The following is a 19,833-nucleotide window of genomic DNA, read 5'->3' on the forward strand; positions in this document are numbered from 1 at the left end:
GTTGTATTTTCATTAAATAATTATTTTAAGTTTCATTGTTTGCCCATTTTTCCTCCTTTTATTGTGCTGAACATCATGTGTATTCAAAAATTAACAACAAATGGCAGATTATTTCGCACCGACCAATAACACAGGCTAATATATAATAAGTAAATTCAAAGATAAAAACCCAAAATAGATTCAACTTGTACAAAGCAATAAACCAGTAAAAGGGGTCAGAGCTAAACTAAAAATACATTTTTAATTCGTTTTTAAGAGAATAATTTGTGGGATGCTTCATTTTAGACTAAACAGCTTTAAATAACTTATCAAGTAGTGCTGATCACGCATCTGTGTGACTTATAAACTTGAAATTTTGAGATACCCAACTCCAAATATCAAGTTATGGATTGCATCCCCTCGTGGCAGAAACAAATTTCCATACTATACACATCATTGACAAACCTACATTTGTGAATTATTTTTTTTCCAAATAAAACAAAATTGTTAACGTAAGTTCAACTTTTCTATTCATTAAAATGATTCTCGTTCTCCATTTAAATAAATCTCCTGTTGTTGAAAACATTTTTATTGTGAAATTTAGTGTGAAATTAATTATGCTTGTAAAGTAGAGCGAAAACTGTCGATGGAAACGGTTTGAAAGATAATCCAAAGAGTTCAAAGTCACACCGTAATAAAAAGTCTATTCATCGAAAAGTTTGGAATATTAAATTAGGCGTGATGATACAAAATTACATTTTATTTTACATTTTTAAATCATAGTTGAATGAGGCATATAAGTTACAACATCGCCCTCTGCCGGTAGATTTTAATCATTACAGCAGTCGCCTAATTGTGACGTTGTACACATGTCAGTGTCCAGCATGGTGTCCTCCTTGAGTCTGTAAACAGCCTGGTTATCGAGAAACGGATGTAAACTGATTGAAAGCTTTTACAGCGTAAGTTCCATTTAAGCAGCCTTTAATGTTTCTTTGCTCTGGCTTTTAATCCGCAGGTCTACACGCTGTTTGTGTCATTCTAGGTTTTTCTGCTTTCTTTACTGGATGGGATCGACACCACAGCTTCCACCTTGTCACTTTTTTGAATGTCGCAATGGCTTTGAAAGTCGCGCTCCACAGACTTGTGTTTACGCACAGAACGCTGACAATTTGGGCATCCAGTCAGAGACACAGCCGGCACAGGGATTTACTTGTGAATCTCAGTGAAAGTGTCAGAGACACAAGAACTTTTTCAGATGCTGCTGTGAAGCGTAACGATAATAAGGAGGGCACCTCCGACTATTCACGCCTGAGTACCAAGGTGACATCCAGGAAGAGGAGACCTCTGTCCCCGCTGGAGAGGATCAGTGGCCTGCTGCCCCAGGACGCATTGAGCCCTGAGGTGATGCAGCTGAGAGAGCAGGAGTCAGATAAGGGGGCAGAGATCCAAGGATCAGTCCCAAATCGCACGCAGGTAGAAGTTGGGGATGAGGATATCGTTAAAAAGTCTGAACATGAGGCTCACAGTCCACCTGTTGGAGCAGAAGAGTTGGACACCGGCTCAGTTCATCACCGGGAAAAGCAGGTGTGGGCGGCTCTGCCCGGGGAAAGGTTGCTTACCTGTGGAGAGCTGCTTGTTGCAGAGTATCGCAGAAAGAAGCGCGTGGAATTCAGGAAGATGTTCCAGCTGCAGACAGGGGCCCGTCTGGAGAGCAGCTGGGGGGTCATACTGCACAATGACATTGCAGGGCAGCCAGCAGGGCTGTTTCTGAAGACCCACCGGGGGGTCCCCATCTTTATAAGGCGAGCTAGTTTGGAGGATTATGTGCTGTGTATGAAGCGGGGACCTGCAATTGCCTACCCTAAGGTAGAGAGCAGTAAATGAATGATATATGTACACAGTTGCCTTTCAGCTTCAGAGTTTTCTGACAGATAATCTATTGAATGTTTTTCTTTCCTCAGGATGCAGCTTCTATGTTAATGATGATGGACGTCACAGAGGGAGACTGTGTCCTGGAGTCAGGATCTGGATCGGGGGCCATGTCTCTATTCCTGTCAAAAGCAGGTTTGAACTCGTATATGGAAGCACGATCACCAGTTTCGCTACACACAGAAGTTGATAGCAGATTGTTTTTCTCTTCCATTTGACATATCTGGATATGCAGGCAGGTGATAAAATGAAAGAATTTCACTCAATTTCACTAGCCGGGACCACACCCTCAAATATGATTGGGCAAAATTTTTTGAAAGAGAATGGAAGTTGGAGTGAGCAAAGAACTCAGTGAGGGTCTGGTTCCGATAAGAGAAGGTGAAAACTAAGAAAGGCGTGGGGAGGGTGGGATTTGGAAATGAAAGCAAACCGGAATGTGAATTAATGATCTCCCAAAAGTGTCTGTTTTTATAAATTCAAAGTGGCTTTACTTAAAATAAATCAACAACATAAGCTACAGTTATTATTCGAATTCTTTTATCCCCCCCCCACATAAACAGACTAAATGTTCAAATGGTTAAATAATTTAGCTACATCTCAAATTTAAGCAAAATAAGCCCATTCATTACACTAATCACAAGAAGATATAAACTGTACATTTCTGCTCAAAACCCCAAAATAAAAAAAATAAAAAAAAAGTAGAAAAAAAGTAAACACAATGGCCTTGTGCTTCCATAAGGTAAAAATTAATAGAAGATTTACAGCAGACTGACACATTAAATGAACACAAAGCACATATTAAATGAACAGTTTTATGTGAACTGATTTTATAATAAGGCAAAGATGAAGGGTGACAGCGTGGATCAAATTTCCATTTGAACTGCTGTCCAGGGAACGACTCAACTTCTCAAGTGCTGACTGTCCTCATTAATCTTTATGAAAACCAATAAAAGTCAAATCTGTGATGTGAAGGAAAGTGGTGGATGTCACATTTCCTCAGGGAAAAAATCATTTAGACAAAGTGTAACTGCTTGCTGTGGAGCCTGATTATGTTTTTGTTTTCCCCAGTCGGCTCTAAGGGCAGCGTGCTGAGCGTAGAAGTCAGGGAGGATCATCACAGGAGAGCTGTGCTTAACTACAACCGCTGGAGGACATCATGGAGTCTGCGACGAGGGGAGGAGTGGCCTGATAACGTCCAGTTTCACAAGGCTGACCTCTGCACAGCCTCTTCGCTCCTTGCTGGTCGGGGATTTCATGCGGTCAGTGTCGGGTTGAAATGTTCCTCATTTGTAACATTTTTTGTCCTTCTATCAGTACAACACCACCTGAACACATCATTGGTTAGACGTAGATCTGATTATCAAGTGGATAATTTCTACTGCAGGTTGCTCTTGATCTGATCAACCCTCACCTGGTTTTACCCACTGTGATTCCACATCTCCACCCCGGAGCTGTGTGTGCCGTCTACCTCGCAAAGTATGAAGCTCGACCGTGTCATTTTCTACTTATAAACTAAATGTAGTTTATTCCTCTCACCCCAGCAGATTTAGACATTTTTTTTCGTCACTATGTAATATTACCTGCTTGGTTACATTTTCTAGAGAAGTGGAAAACTTGCAAAAGAAAAATTTGTTGTAGATCCAGATTTCTATAGTTTAGCTGTGAAACTGGCCTTAGCACAAGAAGGGCCCATTGGAAACAGCTATTTGCTTTCTGAAGCGAAACACTTTTCTCTTGGCTGAAATTAGATGAAGACAATACTACTATTGTTATATCGGTATGTTTCATATCAAGTCAGAACCAGGAGAATGTTAGCTTGGCACAAAGAATAGACACAGGAGAAAACAGCCCGCCTTGATCTGTCTGAAGGTACCAAAGCTAACCTGCTAGTATTTCCAGCACACATTAGCTAATTTATTGGAGACCAAATACGCTACAGCTTCTGTGCCATGAGGAAAAAATAACCTTTCAGAAATTAAAAATATTGGTCTTTTCTGCTCTGTTAACTGTGTCTATATACCACAGCATAACTCAAGTCACCGACCTGCTGGAAGGAGTTCGATGTTCAACACTCCCTTTACTGTGTGAACGCGTCATAGAGCTTCCACTCCGGGAATGGGTGGTGGCTCCAGCCCTTCAGAAGGATGGACGATACTGCAACAAGAAAGCCCAAATCCTGGATGAAAACCTAAGTCAGGACGGCGAGGCATTGGAGGAGAGTGACAAAGGTGATTAAAAGTAACACGGCAGAGTCTCACAGAGTCCCCTTGAGTATTTCCACTCAAGTTTGATTGTCATTTCAGAAGACCCCGACCCACCTTTTGGGAGTATCCCTTACATTGCTCGACCTCACCCTGAACAAATGAGCCACACAGGTCAGATGTTACCACGCATCTAGTCCCAGTATCAGTTATTGTATGATGATATAATTAAAAATATTAAATGTGTAATTTTTGCCTTTTTTCAGCTTTCCTGGTGAAACTGAGGAAGTGTGTGCAGTAACATTTCTACCTGTGGGGAAACCCTGAACACAGATTGTTACACATCAAATAAACTGTCTTAAAGAAGATAATAAAAAGTCAAAACTGATTTGTCCTTTAATGCAAAATTTGCCTTCTTAGTGAAAATGGCTCTGTAGCATAGTGAATATACAGAATCTGTGTGTGAGTAAAGAGCAACAGAACAGTTTAGTGTACTGAAGCAGGTTGCAATGAAGACTATGAAAATTCAAAAGTCTTGGATCATCAAACAGCACACTGGCAACACAACACCAATACAAACTACAAACAAACCCTTCTGTGTAACTGACAGCATCCAGTGCTTAACTCATTTACATCTGTGAAAAATAGTATGTGACAGAGTCCACAAATAAGTTAAATAAATAAATAAATACCAACAACATTTTAAGCAAATCTAGGTTTCACACTAACAATCTTTTAGGGTTTTGTGCCCACAAACAGCCAACTTGCTTGTTTTAAATGACATAAGCTCATCGTTGTCACTTGTACTTCAAATATCTTGTGAGTACCTTGTTAACTTTTGAGGCGACTGACAAACTGGGGATTCAGACTTTTACTTCAGAGTAAAGTGCTATTAAATCCAGTAAAGGAAGCATTAACTGCTTGGTTGATTTAAACAGGAAGTCGCTGATGCTCTACTCATTAATCCAGTCCATGAAGGTGTTCAATGTCGACTTGCAGGAAGAGTCATTCCCTAAGAAAAAAAGATGGAAACATGTAGTTAGGTATGAGTTTAAATCTTAACTGCAGAGCTTTATCTGTATACATACGAGCACTGTAAATACGTGTCCTGTGTTCCTTATATTGTGGCTGAGTTGCTGTCGTTCCCAGTCGTTTCCACTTTGTTATAAAGCCACTAAAAGTTGACTATATAATATTTAGTAGCGAGGAAACTTCACAGCTGGACTTGTTGCACAGGTGGCATCCTATCACAGTACTACTTCACTGAGCTCCTGAGAGTGACCCATTCTTTCACAAATGTTTATAGAAGCAGTCTGCATGCCTGGGGCTATTGATTTTATGCAGCTCAAAGTCAAAGTCAACTTTATTGTCAATTCTGCCACATGTACAGGACATACAGAGAATAGAAACTTCGTTACTCTCAATCCCTAGATAAAATAGAAAATGAACATTTAAATATAAGAGTGATTAAAAATGCAAGTAAAATATTTTAAAGTAAAAAAAATTAAATAATATAATACAATTTTACATATAACAAGAAAGCTGTAGCAATAGAAGTGATTGGAACATCTGAATTCAGTTATTTGGATGAGTGAGTGAATGATCCCACTAATCCACTTAGTGGGACAATAGGTTCAAGTGCAAAAAATACTAACATTATGCGTTTTTGTTGAAGAGGAAATTATTTCTGCAGTTTGGATTGCAGGGCTTCTTGAACGTTGGTTTTAAACTTAACTGGGCATCCTATACTGACCAGCTCTTTACACTATAAACCACACAGTAAACAGAGACACCAGCATTAGTTATATATACTTGGTACCTCCTTTGGGATTTGCACAGCTGAGCCTCTGGAGGGAGGAGGTGTGGCCTATTCTGGTGTCACGCTTACATAGGGAACAGGACACAGGTGAGGCATAGGGCCCACGGGGAAAACGGACACGGTCGCCATCATTATACTGCCGCTGGGCACCGCCATGGTGATCGGAACGCTGCCGCTGCCACACGAAATGAGAGGACACAATGGCCATCACCTGGAAGACAGGTCGAAGAAATAAATACAGCTCAAACAGAAAAAAATAACAAAATAAATAAATCACATCACTGCAAAACACACTCACAGACACTAGAGATGGAATGTCTGGCATTAAACCCAAGCAATAAAAATGGCACTGCGCAGCAAAAACAAGACCCTTAAAAATTCCCAGAGAAGCACCATTTATCAGTCTCCTCAGGCAATTATACTTGTGTGTACCTCTTCACAGCAGCGCCTGCTGACAGCAGCTCTGTACTCTATGCGAGCCCACAGCTTGTCTCGCTGCTCAAGGAAGCGGGGAAACAGTTTTTTCCAGTTCTTGCCCAGTGCCCACGGAAAAATTTCATACTTGCTCTCCTCCTCATCCTCCTCCATGGTGTTGGCAAGATACCTACAGGAGGAGAGCGAAAGCCGAGTTCAGGGCTGTAGGTTTGCCAAGAAATATCACATATAAAAGCAGAAGCAAACAAAGTTTCCTTTTCATGACAGAATATAATACAGAAGCAGGATTTTCAGGCTTTTCTCTGAACTTACAGTGCAATGAAAAAATTCTTTCTGGTGTATTCAGTACTAGTGAAGCAGGCCCTTTTGAAGTACACAAAGGTCATGGCTAGGAGGTACTGATGAAATAGAGGGAAAAGATGGTGTCACTTTAAAGCATAACAAAGTTTTGTAGCTTTCATCAAAGTAATAACTTTACCTTGTCTGTCAATTTATAGCAACCATCCACCCTTAGAAAGTCTTTTATCAGGTCATCCTCTGTAGACAAAGAGATGTTAATATATGAGAATTTAAACCAAATTTCACATTTTCTTGAGCGCATCCTGCTTTCTTGTTAGATCTATCTACCAAAAAGATGGAAATATGCTGCCATTTCCTGCCGCTGGACAACAGTTGACTGAGGCACTTTGGTAAAATACAGGTCACCCTGGTTTGACTGGATACTCCACACCACACCCCGGGTGTTCTGACCACGGTGTCTGCTGAGGCTGAGGTTTCTTCTGATTGGGCGAACATTTTTGCGTTTGACCCGAAGGGTAACAGAGGGAGGAGTTTTCATCATGCTTCAGCTTGAATCATCTGCAGAAAGGAGTCCTCTGGTATGTTATCACTGCAAATGAGAGAAAAAGTATGAGCAGTGAGCATCATCACTATAGACTGTCACTTTTTTTGGAGGGGGGGTCAAAGGGGTCCACTAAATTGTGCCAAATTCGAGTTTCTTACCATCATTTGCCCTCAAGACACATTTAAAGAGCTAAATGTTTCTCTCTTTTCAGACATTTTTCAAGAGGCAATGTAAAAATTAAATTATCTCAAAAATTACTTTAACTAAGGCCTTGGGGAGGGGTCTGCTATAGTGTCTCTATCAATACGAACTTTCACGAGCGTGACTAAAGCAAAACTAGAATGACACGTATGCTTAATTTCCCTAAATGATTTGGATTACCGCGTAGAAAAATGGGAACATTATTTAATAATGAATTTTTCCGAATAAGTTTAAAGAGTTTAAAGTGTTTAAAGTTAGGCAGGTTATCTGTACGTCATTAACAATAGGCAGTAAAAGAAAGAGAAAGCCCGCAGCTCTTCAGCAACACGAGCTATCAGCTAGCTAGAAAACTGACTAAAAAAAAAAAAATCACTCAATTTAAGTGACGACTGTTTTTAGCGGCACAAAGAGACGCTAAAAAATTAAATAAGTATTGTTCTTATGAGAAGCTTTACTCTCATACTAACCAGCAACACGTTTTATAGGATGAAAGTGAGTATAAAGCAGTCGCTTCAGGACGCTGACCAGACGAGATAGTAGTTTGCTGTTGGCAGCTCTGGCAGTTTCTGGAGCGCGCTTCGAGATCTGTGCCAGCGGTGCACCTGCGCGCGAGGACGAGCACGCACTGGCGCCACGTTTTCTTTGCTTATGGCGATCTCTGTGTGGAGTTATTATTAACAAGCCAAACAATTTAAATATGAAGAATACTATATTAAAAACACACCAAGCACTTAGAGTGTAAAAATCACATATCAGTTTCTAATGACTTTTTCTCTTAATGAGATATTTGTTTTGTTATATTTCATTTTATTTTGTTGAAATAGACAACAAAGGCTACCAATCTACTTATTTATGCTATTTTTCTGTGTATTGTGGTTGTTTATTGTGTTTGAGTTACATTCAAGGTGCTGTAACAAATGATTATTTTACGTTGGGGATAACTGATCTTATATAAGGGAAACTTTTGCAAGTTAATTTGTAGGAGGCAAAATCACAAAGGAGTAAATCATGAACTTTATTTACTCTTACTTTATTTATTTAGTGTAGTAGTTAGTTTTGGTGGTTTGTTCTCACTTCATTTGATTGTTTAAGAAAGTGGCTGAAGGAAAGATGTGTAATACGCAACTATATTTGATTTAATGTTGTCAAATGTGGATAAAATAGAATCAGTGTAGCACATTTTCTAATTCTGATGAAAACAAAATGCTGTGTTTTTCTTTCTGTTTTTTTCTATTGGCTAAGTTAGGATGTATTGTTTTGCAGGCTATAAAAAACCCACCTGAAGCCAGCCTTCATTACCCAAATGAGCTTAAGTTCTTAGAAGTAGGTGAGTTTTATATGACTTAACGTGACATATGTGCAGGCTGAGGAGTTCACTGAAAGACTCACTAATCCTTTCAGCTGCTTGTCCTTCATAAGGTGCAGAGGGATGTTTTTTTTCCGAACATGCTCCAAGGAAATTTTATTAAACATGGCCACCAAACTGTGGATTTATTCTGTCTGTCTGTGACAGTTGGAAGCAATTCGTAAAATGGATTTATCCACGTTTTGTTTTGGCAGTCTACTTGCGGAAAGGGATCTTACTCAACGAGTCAACGACATTAGCCATCTGAAAATGACAGCTGGTGGCTAAGAATCTTTGCTATTTTTTTACACAATTGACTGCACTGTCTGTATTAGTGTTATCTAGGGAGAAGAGAGAAAAAAACACCCTGTACAGCAGAAATGGGTTGCTCACCATCTAAAGGTAACAATTTTGGCACTCTGGGTGCTATGAGGAAGGGGAGAATGCTACCCCCTGCACCTCAAGACAACCCCAGAGATCCACAGTTTGAAGATGAGGAAAATCATGTTTCATCTGGAGCTACAAATGGAGCTACAAAGGAAAAGAAGACAGGTGGACAAACCCAGGTACTTCAGAAAGAGTCACACATGACACCACAGAAAAAGAGGCTTGATACTGAGCAAGTGAATATGGAAGCAGTTAACATAGATAAGCTGGGGAATCAAGCAACAGAAAAAAGCACAGTATCACAGAGGAAAGAGAAACACAATGACAAACAGGATGTGGCAGACAAAAGGCTTAACAGGAAACCAAAGAAAAATGCCAAAGGTGCAAAAGTTCTTAAAAAGAAGGACAAAGACAAGCTATCTGAAGAGCACAAAGTGGACTTTCCAGAACCCTTGGTAAAAGCTCACCAAGCTGCGTATGCCTTTTTGAATCCTAGCATAAACAAATATGATGTTTTGCTTGGACTCTTAGAACAAGCAGCTGAAACTCAGGTTTCTGTTCAGCCTATGGTTGCCTTCATGGCTCTACGTTACGAGGAAATAATTCAGGGACTAGAAGACATGGTGGAGGAGGGAGAAAATTTTTTAAAAGAAAATGGCGAACATCTTGCTTGGCCAAGCCAAATGAAAAATCTCTCATCCTCTACCCCTCTGAAGTCTGGCTCTCCCAATATCGAACCCCCACCGGATTTGTTGCAGCAGCTGCTTCAGTACACCACACAGAGAATGAGAAATGTGAGCCAGACTGTTGGAAGAATTGGGGACTGTGCTTTAGAAGAGGCAGTGGAGTATTTTGCCTCCGTTTCAGAGCTTTTAGAGGAGAAACTTAAAGTCAAACGTGCAACAGAGAGTAGGTTAATGCAACTCTTATCCCGCATTGAAATGGCCTCTCTGCACAAGCCTGGCCCAGAGGATTCAGCTCTCTTTAGTGAGGACAGTGGAATTGGGGCTGAGAATGAATCCCTTGCTGGATCTGAGAGACGCCAAAGACGAGAGAGTTGTGAGTCTACCGGGACAAATAGAGCTACTCCTGTCAGTCCTCTGCGAAGAGTGTCAAGGAGAAAGCTTCGGGGTCAAATAAGTCCTAGTGTGTCCCTTACCTCACTCAACTCACTAGGTTCTACATGTACCATAATGGCTAATGACCAAAGAGACTCATTGCTCGGATCTGTCTCCACAGAGTACGGGGAAGAGGATGTCAATGATTATGATGAGGTGGACAGAGATATAGGAGATATCCAAGAAGCAGTTCAAAAGCAATTTAATTGTTCTCCTGTAGACTGTAAGCTACAAGAACCTCGACGTTTACCCCCAAAGAGGATAGAAAATCCTCAAAATCTAGAAATGACTATGAAAATGAAAAATGCAATAAGTGGTAGGATACAGTTTGTATCGTCACAAAACCCTAGTTCTAAAACAAAGGCATCAACGAGCACAAAAACTAGCACACAGGATTGGACAGATGATGAGGTACGATCTCCAAGGAGGCCTCAAACAGCAGCAGCTGTACGAAAGGCACAAGTGAAAAAGACCCCGGTGAACAGGGGTCAGCGTTCCCGGTCAGCAGATTCCCTTCGGAGCAAAGGGGAAGATCCTACTCTTCTTGAACTAGAAAGGACCCAGAAAGATTTAAACCGGAGATTGCAGAGCATAAATAAAAGCAAAGAAGAAAGAAAAACAAGGACTGATCCTTTAAAACGAAACCAAGGAAACTCACCAGCACAATCTCCAGCAATAAATCAGAGACAGCCTTCATTAGAAAAGAAAAACAACCCCCAACCACCTAAAGACAAGGCAAGTCCTACAAAGTCCAATAGTAAAAAACAGGAGGCAACCAGTGAAGTTGATGATGATAAACAAAAAGACAAGAATATACCCAAGGGTCTTATAAAAGCCACTCCACCTCCTAGCCCCCCTTTATCACCCCAACCATCTTCTGGCCTTCACAGAGGTAGGAATTCAGTCAAAAAACTGATTGATACATTCAGTCAAGGAATAGAGGAACTAGAAGGTCCCAAAGTCCTGGGGCCTCTCAAAGGTGTGCGAAAATGTGGTGTTCCAGTGTTACCCGGTTTAGGAAATGTAGAAGCTGTGCTGACTGCTGGGATAACTAGCTGTAGGTCTGAATCTACAACATGTGAGAAAACAGATTTAGACCTGGATAGTCTTCCTCCACCAGCAATGGAAGTATTATTGGACAATTCCTTTGAAAGCGCTCAGAGTACATCAACTAGTGTAGCAGCAGATGGTGCAACAAAAGTAGGAAGATCACCTTTGTTGAAAAGGGGTTTAATATCACAACGATTGAAGGCCTCAGTTCAGTCAGTGACGGTACTGCCAAGCAAAGGAGGCTTACCACAAACCTCCAAACACATTTCCCCTGTTAGAGTGGAACAACAAGAGACATTTCCTCTGTCTAAGGTCAATCAACCAGATTCGGAAATCAAAAAGGATTCCTTATATCAGCAACTCAGAAAGAACATACAACTAAAACCCTCTTCAAACTCTCAGTCAGAGAAATTGTCAACAAGTTACGTAGGACCGTGTGTCACTCAAACAGAATTGAGAGACATACAAGATGGTGGTAACATTTCAGTGCCTGGATTCAACACCACAGCATCTTCTGTGCCTGCTTCGGTAGAGACTAGCCAAACACCTGCCACCCCACCTGTGTCTAGAGGCCGAATGTTGCCTTCCACACCTTCTACTCCAAGCAGCTTACATCGAAGACTTCCCAGTCCCCACAATTTCAAAAATCAGCCTACTCCACCCTCTTCATCTAGCCCCTCTCTTAACAGAACACTTCCTACACCACCTGCTCTTCAGAGGAGACTCCCCAGCCCACCCGTATCAAAGCAGAACATTTCGAGCTCAAACTCAGTCGCTTCATACCCTTTCAAAGCACCATCTCCCCCAGCTTCGCCAAAAGTACAAAGATGGTCAAGGGAAAATAGCAGTGAAGACTCATCAAGTGCTAGGACAATTAGTAATGCACGTTCAGTCTTCTGTCCCGTTTCTCTGTCCATGTTTGAAGCCCAGCCTTGTTCAGTAAGCAAGCCCCCGCAAGCATGGACCTCAACCAAAGTTTCATTCCTCTTACATACTTTTGAGACACGTGGGAGGACTCCTGCATCTGTCCATGGGCCACGACCCTTTATCAGACGTAGCCATTCAGACCGGAGGCAGAGTCTAAGTCTACCACAACAATCACAACGCATCTCAGTGGCTGAGACTTGTGGGAGTGAACCAGCGATATATTCACAGGGGTGAGATTTTACCACATTTGTACTTCTCTTAAATGATTATTCATGACTTTTGTTTGTTTTTTTGTTTGTTTTTTTACCTTAAATTTATATAACGTTCTGAGAGAAATTCTGGACAAATGCCCCTCTTTGGTAGGAGCTACCCTATTTTATTTTAAAAACACCTACTTGGTTATGGTTTTGGAAAGAAAACAGTATTAATAACATACATAACAATTAAGTGGCATGGGGTCCACTTGGGAAGCAATTAAAAGATTTTTGAATATCACAATATAATAAAAGCAGGGTGACAAGATTTCCTTGCACAGGATTTCTTTTCTTTGTCCTCCTGTCCCACACCTTGAAACAATGTTCCCTATTTTGAATGTTTTTGGAGGATATGCACTTTTCTAAATCATGGCTTTTACCTAATCCATGTAAAGGGACAGCTTTTTATTCAAGTTAAATGATGGTCTGTCTAATTCTGTAACCGTCAGGAAAAGTTAGACATGACCAAAGATTCACAAGCGTTGCAGATTTTGGTGATTCAGATAGAAACTGCTACAAAGAAAATTAAGCAGCAACATATATAATGACAGAGTTTTTGTCTTTTTTGGTAGACTTATTTTTCAGTTCATAGAGATTTTCTGATATGAAGTGATGCCACTCTTAGGCCACATTATCACTTAAAGAGTAATTATATTAAATATAAAAAATGCTTACATTGTAGGTGTCTCTCAAACAGAAGCTCATTCTCACGATACATTATGCAACAAATAACTCTCTGTACTTAATGCTACGCTCCAACCTCCCACTGATTTTCCCCTGCTGTTATTACTGTATTACGTTAGATTTATATAAAACATTTAATCTCTCGTACTTCACGAGTCAGTATTGCACCAAGTGACTCGGACTCACCTGGCCCAGTTACCTAATTGCTAATGACAACATTTTCTGTTCTTTCTTTTAGGCTAAACTATGAACCAACCAGAGATGATGACTCATGGGGTAGCCAATCAGACCTCAGAACGACAACACGCTCTGCATCACACCCAGACCTGTGTGTTGTTGGACGTGCCTTGCACAAGGACTAAAGGGGCCAATGCAGAGCCAGGAGGATTATGGATTAGCAGGCCTTACTGAGGATTTAAGTCGATGCTGTTTATTCCACTTGGAAGAGAGGAAGAGCTAATTCTATCCACTCTTCTGCTGTAACACACCTCCACAGTGTTTATAATTATATGTATTTCAGGTTTTATTAGTTGTAATTCTTTCATTGGTGTTTTTCACTGCATTCATGTCTGCACTGTATCTGAAAAAAAAAAACATGCTCCTGAGCTTCATGTTTACATCACAATTTAGTCTTCCTCTTTTTTTATAGATTGTCTTCCCACTAATGACTAAGTTTTTGGTATTTAATCACAAAGTATTCACAAATTGACCTTAAGTTCATTTCGGCATCAAAATTCATAAATAAAAAGTATGTTCATGTTTTTTTTAAACTGTAGTATTATTATTCTGTCTTTTATTTTTTATTGTTTTGTAATAAAAATAATTCCATCCCAACTTTGCATGTACTATCAATAACAACTGTCATAATGCTGCATTTAGGTGTTTCATGATCCCTGAAAATGACTTAGGATACTGTATTTCTTGCTAACATCATTATGCTATTATGCTCACAGTGGTGATGCCAGCATTTTATCTTTAGGGGGCAAATTATGTTTATGTGTAATTTGAAATTAATGTCCTGTAATTAATGGAAAAGTAGAAGTTGCGACCTGGTGAACTTAATGGGAATGCAACTAAGAATAAGAGAAATGGTTGGACCTAACGTTACAGCGTCTTACACTCTCGGCATCTATTACATTAATCCTCACTGTATTCAGAAAAGATCAACAAGTTACAAATCTTTTCTTATAGTTATGAATTACTTTCTAATTATAAGGAGATTTCAAGGTTCCAGTTTCATATTTTTATTATTAAAGAATGTTAAATCAAGTTCTCAAAATAATGAGAAAAAAGATAAATCGAATGCTACATATTTCTTCCCCAGTAACTATATACTAAATATACATTGTAGTTACATTGTAACTACAATGTATATTTAGTTTTTCTTCTATGTATGTTAACACTTTAGAAAACTAAAAATGCCAAATTAGCTATTAAAAATGTCCTATTTTCCCCTACACGTTTTTCTCTTTTTCCATAATCCTGGCTAGAAATGGAACATATACCTTTACTGAAAAAAATCCTCTGTTTTCTTAACTGATAATTAAGTAAAGCTTTCATGTAAGGATAAAAGAAAAGAGAATAGGGAAAGAATACTTTTTGTATACTTTTGTAATCATATCTCATCAGGAAAAAAACAGCCTATTTTAATGTTGAGGGAAAAAACACAGATGGGAACCACAAGAAAAAAAATGTATAGACATTTATTTTTCCATCCATGAGTCAGAAGGTTTTTTTGTTGTTTTTTCTTTCATTGCAACACGTTCATTTCATTTACATTTAGCATACAAGCATCCTGTAGAAATGGTCTTTTAATGATCTTTTAAGAAAATATTGTCCTTGTCGTATTTGTGTGCTTCATCCAGCCTCCACAATCTAACTGGACTGAAACAAGCATGAGCAAAGTGCAACAAGGGAAAGTAATCCAGGTAATGACCTCATGAATCTGGTTAAAATAATGTCACGATTTTCTTAAAACCAACCTCAAGTGAAACTGTGACTTCTTTCAGAAATCTTTCTTTTTTTCAATATGTTTTCTTATTTAGGCTTTGTTATCTTCAGTGTTGATTTGCAATGCTATACACAGTAAACAGGCTTGACTTGTACAGCACAGCATAAAATTGCTAAAATGTAAGTAGAGATGGTATAAAAGTTACATACTGTATATGTATGTAATGTATATGTATATATGTCAGTATGTACCCAAGAAAACTGATCTTGCTTTGAGTTCAGCGAGGGGGAGAAATGCCTTGTAAATTAAAGTAGAGGAGGCAGTAGTTCAAATAACCACTCACTGCAATCAAGGTATATGGAAGAGCATCTCTGAATGCACAATACATCGAACAGCTTAGAACAGAAAATTGAGGTTGAGATGTTTTCTTTATTATATTATATTATATTATATTATATTATATTATATTATATTATATTATATTATATTATATTATATTATATTATATCCTTAGTACCAACTGAGCATTGTTTAAACACCATAGCTTTCCCAAGTATTGTTGTTGCACATCCGATCATGATTACCACAGTGATGGGTGTTTATAGCAGGATATTGCAGCATGTCACAAAGCTCAGATATTCTCAAGCTGTTTTCTTCAACATGACAATGAGCTCACTGTACTCAAATGGCCTCACCAGATCTCAATATAACAGAGCAACCTTAGAATGTGGTGGAAACTCATGGATGTGCAGCCAGCAAATCAGCAGAATGTCTCCGGTCTCTTGGTGATTTTATGCCACAAAGAACTGAGACCAAAAAAGGGTTTAATCAGGACTTAACTAATGAAATGGCTGTTGAGTGCAATTCCATGTATGTTTTTTTTTCATGATTGAAACATTTTAAGATTTTTACAATTTTCTGATAAGACTTTGAAGGGGTGTAACGTGGGGTCATGTCAACAATCCATTAATATTCATCTTACATCCACGAAGGTCTTCAAGGCTAACGTAATGACTTGTTTGTTTGAAAATTGGCAAAAAGCGTAAACGAATGGTTACAGGGTGAGTGGGGAATATACATTAGAGACGTTTGATTTTACAGCACAGTATAAAATAGAATATCTATAAAATTGAATTACTGTATTATAATATATTGCTATATTACTAAGATCAATTATTCTCAAACATTGTTATAGGATGTACATTTTTTTTACTGTTTTATAAAATCTTGGGCAGTAACACAAAATCTACAATTCTGTTTTTTCTTTAGTAGATATAGAAAATAACTGATGTAAAATATCCAAATTAAAGTTATGTTTAAACAGTACAAAGGGCCACTGCATATGTCTGTGTAATAATCATTTTCTTTACACTTTACTAAAGGAAATGTTCTCTTTAACGAGCTGCAGTAATCTGATTGGTGGATTAGTAGCGCTCTGTCCTCTCACTTGCTATCAAGGACAGGCTACATGAAGTCATGCCTGCAATGACATCTGTTCTCCACCAGAGGAGCATCTCGCCTCACAATCTGTCTCCCATCAGGCTGCACTTCCTGTGCAATCAAGTGGAAACTGGTTATGATTCAAAGACACAGATGGAAGCATAATCTCCCCATTGTTTGTTTTGCTTAGATTATGAGTTATCAGTGAATGCTCTAATGTGTTAGACAATACAATGAATGACTTATACAGTCTCTGAAGCATAATTTCCCAGTAGAGAAAATATACAGAGAACACAGAGGACTGTGATAAATGTGCTACATCCAATTCATTCCCGCCTCTCTGAAGGAACTTGAATACAAACTTGCAGATTATACCAAAGGATATAGACTAAATAAAACAATCTTCATGTTGATAAGCAAACACTGACATAAGAATAGTTGATTTATTCATAATGGTGTTGTTTATATCCTCTTAGTCTTCATTGTCCTACTCCAATGAATCTTTCAGTAATCCCTCAGAAAGTGAGACACAGTGCTTTTAGATATATGCTGTGTTACTCTTTTATGTAAGATTTATTTCAAATAATGTAGCAATGCACCCACCAGCTTTGTGTATAAATGATGCCTAATAATACAAATAAACTAATATCCGATAAGACAATAGGGATCAGTGAAAATATGGTATAGTTTAATACTGCTGTTGATTTGATGTATACTATTGTGTATTCCCTGGCTTTTACATTTTACATGGCTTTTACAGTGAAGCATTGTCATAAAACGACCTCATGTGGCCTTGACTTATTGCTTATTGCCAAAAAATAATGCTGAAGGAGGATGATATAAAACAAGTGGTGGGAGTCTAACTGTCCTAATGTCTGTGTGAATTATGAATAATAATCCCACTCTGATTTTTCTTTCTTTAAAGACAGCTTTTGAAATCAACATGCAAAATGAATAAATCTCCTCATGCAACCAAGACACCCACTTTCCTTAAAACTACTATCAGGAACTCTGTGAACATACTCTGTATATAAAAAAAATCTAAAATACCATTCAGTGGTTTGTAGATCCACTCTGTACACCTTGTGTTGAATGTTTTTGCTGTCTTGGGTGAATCTGGCTGAGAAACACTGAACGCTCAGTCAGTAGGGCTTTGGAGCGTGATGTCACGGGGGGTGGGCGTGGAAAGGATTTTGGCCCGATCCGCCATTTTGGGGGTCTAGCGCAAGTGAAAAGGGAGCGAAGTCACACACAACACCGGCAAGAGAATAAGGTTGAAAATGGTTTATCTTTTCATTCTTTCCCAACCTGGAAGCAACATGAGGCAGCTCGTGTATTGATGTTACCAAACGAAGGCGTCTAGCCTGGATAGCAGCTGTGAGACGAGCTGACGTGCAGTTCTCTTCCATCTCCAAATATCTGTTGGTGCTCCAGACATTTTCATTCCGGTAAGTTCTAAATATGTTCATATCACTCTTTATAGCCTATTAGTTTTATTTTCGATGCGCTCTGAGGTCATAGCAAATTAGAACAAACATCCTACTGAGTGATTTTGCAGAACTACCTTCTATCTATACAGATGCTAATTATTTGGCATTATTGCAGCAAACCAGCCTATGAAATGGATGAAACATCGTGACTGGGTTCCAGCGCTACACAAGGGACCTGCTGCAAACATACCACCATGCCAATCAGATTACTTCTTCCATGTGAGGGTGAAGAGGTGACCCTTCTGGATAAGATGGTGAAGGTTTGCTGCCGTTTTGATGAACAGTGTGATAATAAAACCAGGGAAGAATGAAACCTGCTCCTGTTAAATATTCTTAAGTATTGTGCTGTTAAAATAGCTGTATTTTTTCAAAAGATACAGTAAATAATGTTAGTAGTGGGTGATGTCATGTAAACACTCATGATTTTGTGTAAACATTTTGTCATTTGTAAACTATAAATGACATGGATTCTACATTGTAACTGATGTGATGTTCTATAAGGTGGTTTCAATAAAAAAAAATTAGTTTGTTTCTTTATTCAACTTTTGAACAGTGGGACTCAGTCAGTATATATTCAGTAAATGCAAATTATTTACATGACAGTGCACTACAGGCATAAATCTAGACCCCTAGATAAAACATTATGGGTCATTCCCACAACCCACAGCTTTACTGTGTTCCAGCAAAGTATCCAATAGCAGTGACAACTCCTCCACAGTAGCAGGTGGGATTTTTCTGTTTTGAGGACCCCTCCTTTTACCTGTCACTACAGATGGTCTGTTTATGTTTTGATCAAGAGCCTTTTTTTTGGGCAGCTGAAGAGAAGTCGTCTATCTTATGGCCAACCTCTGGCTGTATCTTGGTAATATTACCCAGCAAAACCCAGTATGCAGGTTCATCTGTAACAGTCCTTGTGCCACGGATCAACACTGTTGCTTCTACATTAAACAGAAGAGCAGCGACATGGCTGCAGGTCTCTGCGACTCCGGCCATACAGGTGCAGTGGGCGGCTTCAACCTTCCCTGTGATGCTCACAGTGACCCATGGCTGCAATGCTGGTTCATTCAGTCTTTGAGAGTGCAGGACCTGAAACACACACAGACAAAGTTCATTTATAGACAAGAACTAATGAGCCAAGGCCGACGTAAATGTGTTTTATCTACTTTATCATAAATGTAACAAAGTGTTTAGAAAGTTAGCACATACATGTAATTTTTCATTTTTTTTATGTATCCATCTATAGAACGCTGCATGTTATATTCTAAATCTGCCTGTTCTCTGTCAGAAACCTGCCTGCAGAAAATGAACCTAAAGGATGTAATGCAAGGATGTCATCACTTTAGAGATGGAGAAAGCATAAAGTGACAATTATGAATCACTTAATATGATAAGGAGATTCTGCAGGTCATTGATCAATATATAAAATTAAAATAAAATGTATTTTTAGTGACACAAGATACAAACATGGAAGCAAGATGTATAATAAGGATTATTTATAATAAACATTAATAAATTAGTGCAATTTCTTTAACCATAAAGAATAACAATCCTTCAGGACAGTGTCACATCAGTGCACTGAACTCATTATGTTATCCACCTAACAGCCTCCACATGTTCTCACTGTCATTTCCCCTCATGAATGAATTTATGCTGCACTAATCTGAATGTTTGCAGGGAAATCAAACGCATTTCACTCGCAGTACTCAAGCTGACTTACCTTTGCTTGAATGACGACTTGTACGCGCTGACTCCACAGACAAGGCAATACACCAGACAATT

The 19,833-nt window shown here is 39.0% G+C and overlaps 3 protein-coding genes across 4 annotated transcripts; 2 read left to right on the forward strand and 1 right to left on the reverse strand.

Moving 5' to 3' along the window:
• Window positions 1-834: 834 nt before the first annotated feature.
• Window positions 835-4,497, forward strand: trmt61b (tRNA methyltransferase 61B). Of its 2 annotated transcripts, none has more exons than XM_085392170.1 (8): window positions 835-938; window positions 1,022-1,845; window positions 1,941-2,043; window positions 2,977-3,167; window positions 3,293-3,384; window positions 3,934-4,136; window positions 4,212-4,283; window positions 4,376-4,497. In XM_085392170.1, the coding sequence occupies exons 2-8, from the start codon at window positions 1,093-1,095 to the stop codon at window positions 4,408-4,410; spliced, it is 1,449 nt and encodes a 482-aa protein (XP_085248296.1). In that variant the 5' UTR covers window positions 835-938; window positions 1,022-1,092; the 3' UTR covers window positions 4,411-4,497. The 2 variants fall into 2 exon arrangements, with proteins under 2 accessions (XP_085248296.1, XP_085248298.1); XM_085392172.1 differs by having other exon boundaries at window positions 4,215-4,283.
• A 12-nt stretch (window positions 4,498-4,509) lies between these two features.
• On the reverse strand, window positions 4,510-8,122 carry spdya (speedy/RINGO cell cycle regulator family member A). The gene is made up of 7 exons (XM_085392173.1): window positions 7,876-8,122; window positions 6,991-7,252; window positions 6,842-6,900; window positions 6,676-6,761; window positions 6,361-6,532; window positions 5,929-6,139; window positions 4,510-5,121 (listed from the first exon to the last, which is right to left on the reverse strand). Exons 2-7 carry the CDS (start codon window positions 7,202-7,204, stop codon window positions 5,063-5,065), a joined length of 801 nt encoding a protein of 266 aa, XP_085248299.1. The 5' UTR covers window positions 7,205-7,252; window positions 7,876-8,122; the 3' UTR covers window positions 4,510-5,062.
• A 734-nt stretch (window positions 8,123-8,856) lies between these two features.
• pcare1 (photoreceptor cilium actin regulator 1) lies at window positions 8,857-13,535 on the forward strand. The gene is made up of 2 exons (XM_085392135.1): window positions 8,857-12,465; window positions 13,412-13,535. Exons 1-2 carry the CDS (start codon window positions 9,134-9,136, stop codon window positions 13,533-13,535), a joined length of 3,456 nt encoding a protein of 1,151 aa, XP_085248261.1. The 5' UTR covers window positions 8,857-9,133.
• Window positions 13,536-19,833: the final 6,298 nt, after the last annotated feature.

Source organism: Rhamphochromis longiceps, linkage group LG19 (assembly GCF_057381845.1).
Source record: "Rhamphochromis longiceps isolate RC_006_pf linkage group LG19, R_longiceps_female_GT1.1, whole genome shotgun sequence".
NCBI lineage: Eukaryota > Metazoa > Chordata > Actinopteri > Cichliformes > Cichlidae > Rhamphochromis > Rhamphochromis longiceps.

What these genes read in the sequence shown, in the direction of transcription:
- trmt61b (XM_085392170.1), top strand. Translation starts at nt 1,093, where the DNA reads ATGGCTTTGAAAGTCGCGCTCCACAGACTTGTGTTTACGCACAGAACG. An exon ending in CTGGTCGGGGATTTCATGCG is followed by an intron (nt 3,168 to 3,292) that starts GTCAGTGTCGGG and finishes TTTCTACTGCAG; the next exon opens with GTTGCTCTTGATCTGATCAA. An exon ending in TGAACAAATGAGCCACACAG is followed by an intron (nt 4,284 to 4,375) that starts GTCAGATGTTAC and finishes GCCTTTTTTCAG; the next exon opens with CTTTCCTGGTGAAACTGAGG.
- spdya (XM_085392173.1), bottom strand. Translation starts at nt 7,204, where the DNA reads ATGATGAAAACTCCTCCCTCTGTTACCCTTCGGGTCAAACGCAAAAAT. An exon ending in GCAGGCGCTGCTGTGAAGAG is followed by an intron (nt 6,140 to 6,360) that starts GTACACACAAGT and finishes CCTGTCTTCCAG; the next exon opens with GTGATGGCCATTGTGTCCTC. An exon ending in CTGTGCAAATCCCAAAGGAG is followed by an intron (nt 5,122 to 5,928) that starts GTACCAAGTATA and finishes TTTTTTTCTTAG; the next exon opens with GGAATGACTCTTCCTGCAAG.
- pcare1 (XM_085392135.1), top strand. Translation starts at nt 9,134, where the DNA reads ATGGGTTGCTCACCATCTAAAGGTAACAATTTTGGCACTCTGGGTGCT. An exon ending in CCAGCGATATATTCACAGGG is followed by an intron (nt 12,466 to 13,411) that starts GTGAGATTTTAC and finishes TCTTTCTTTTAG; the next exon opens with GCTAAACTATGAACCAACCA.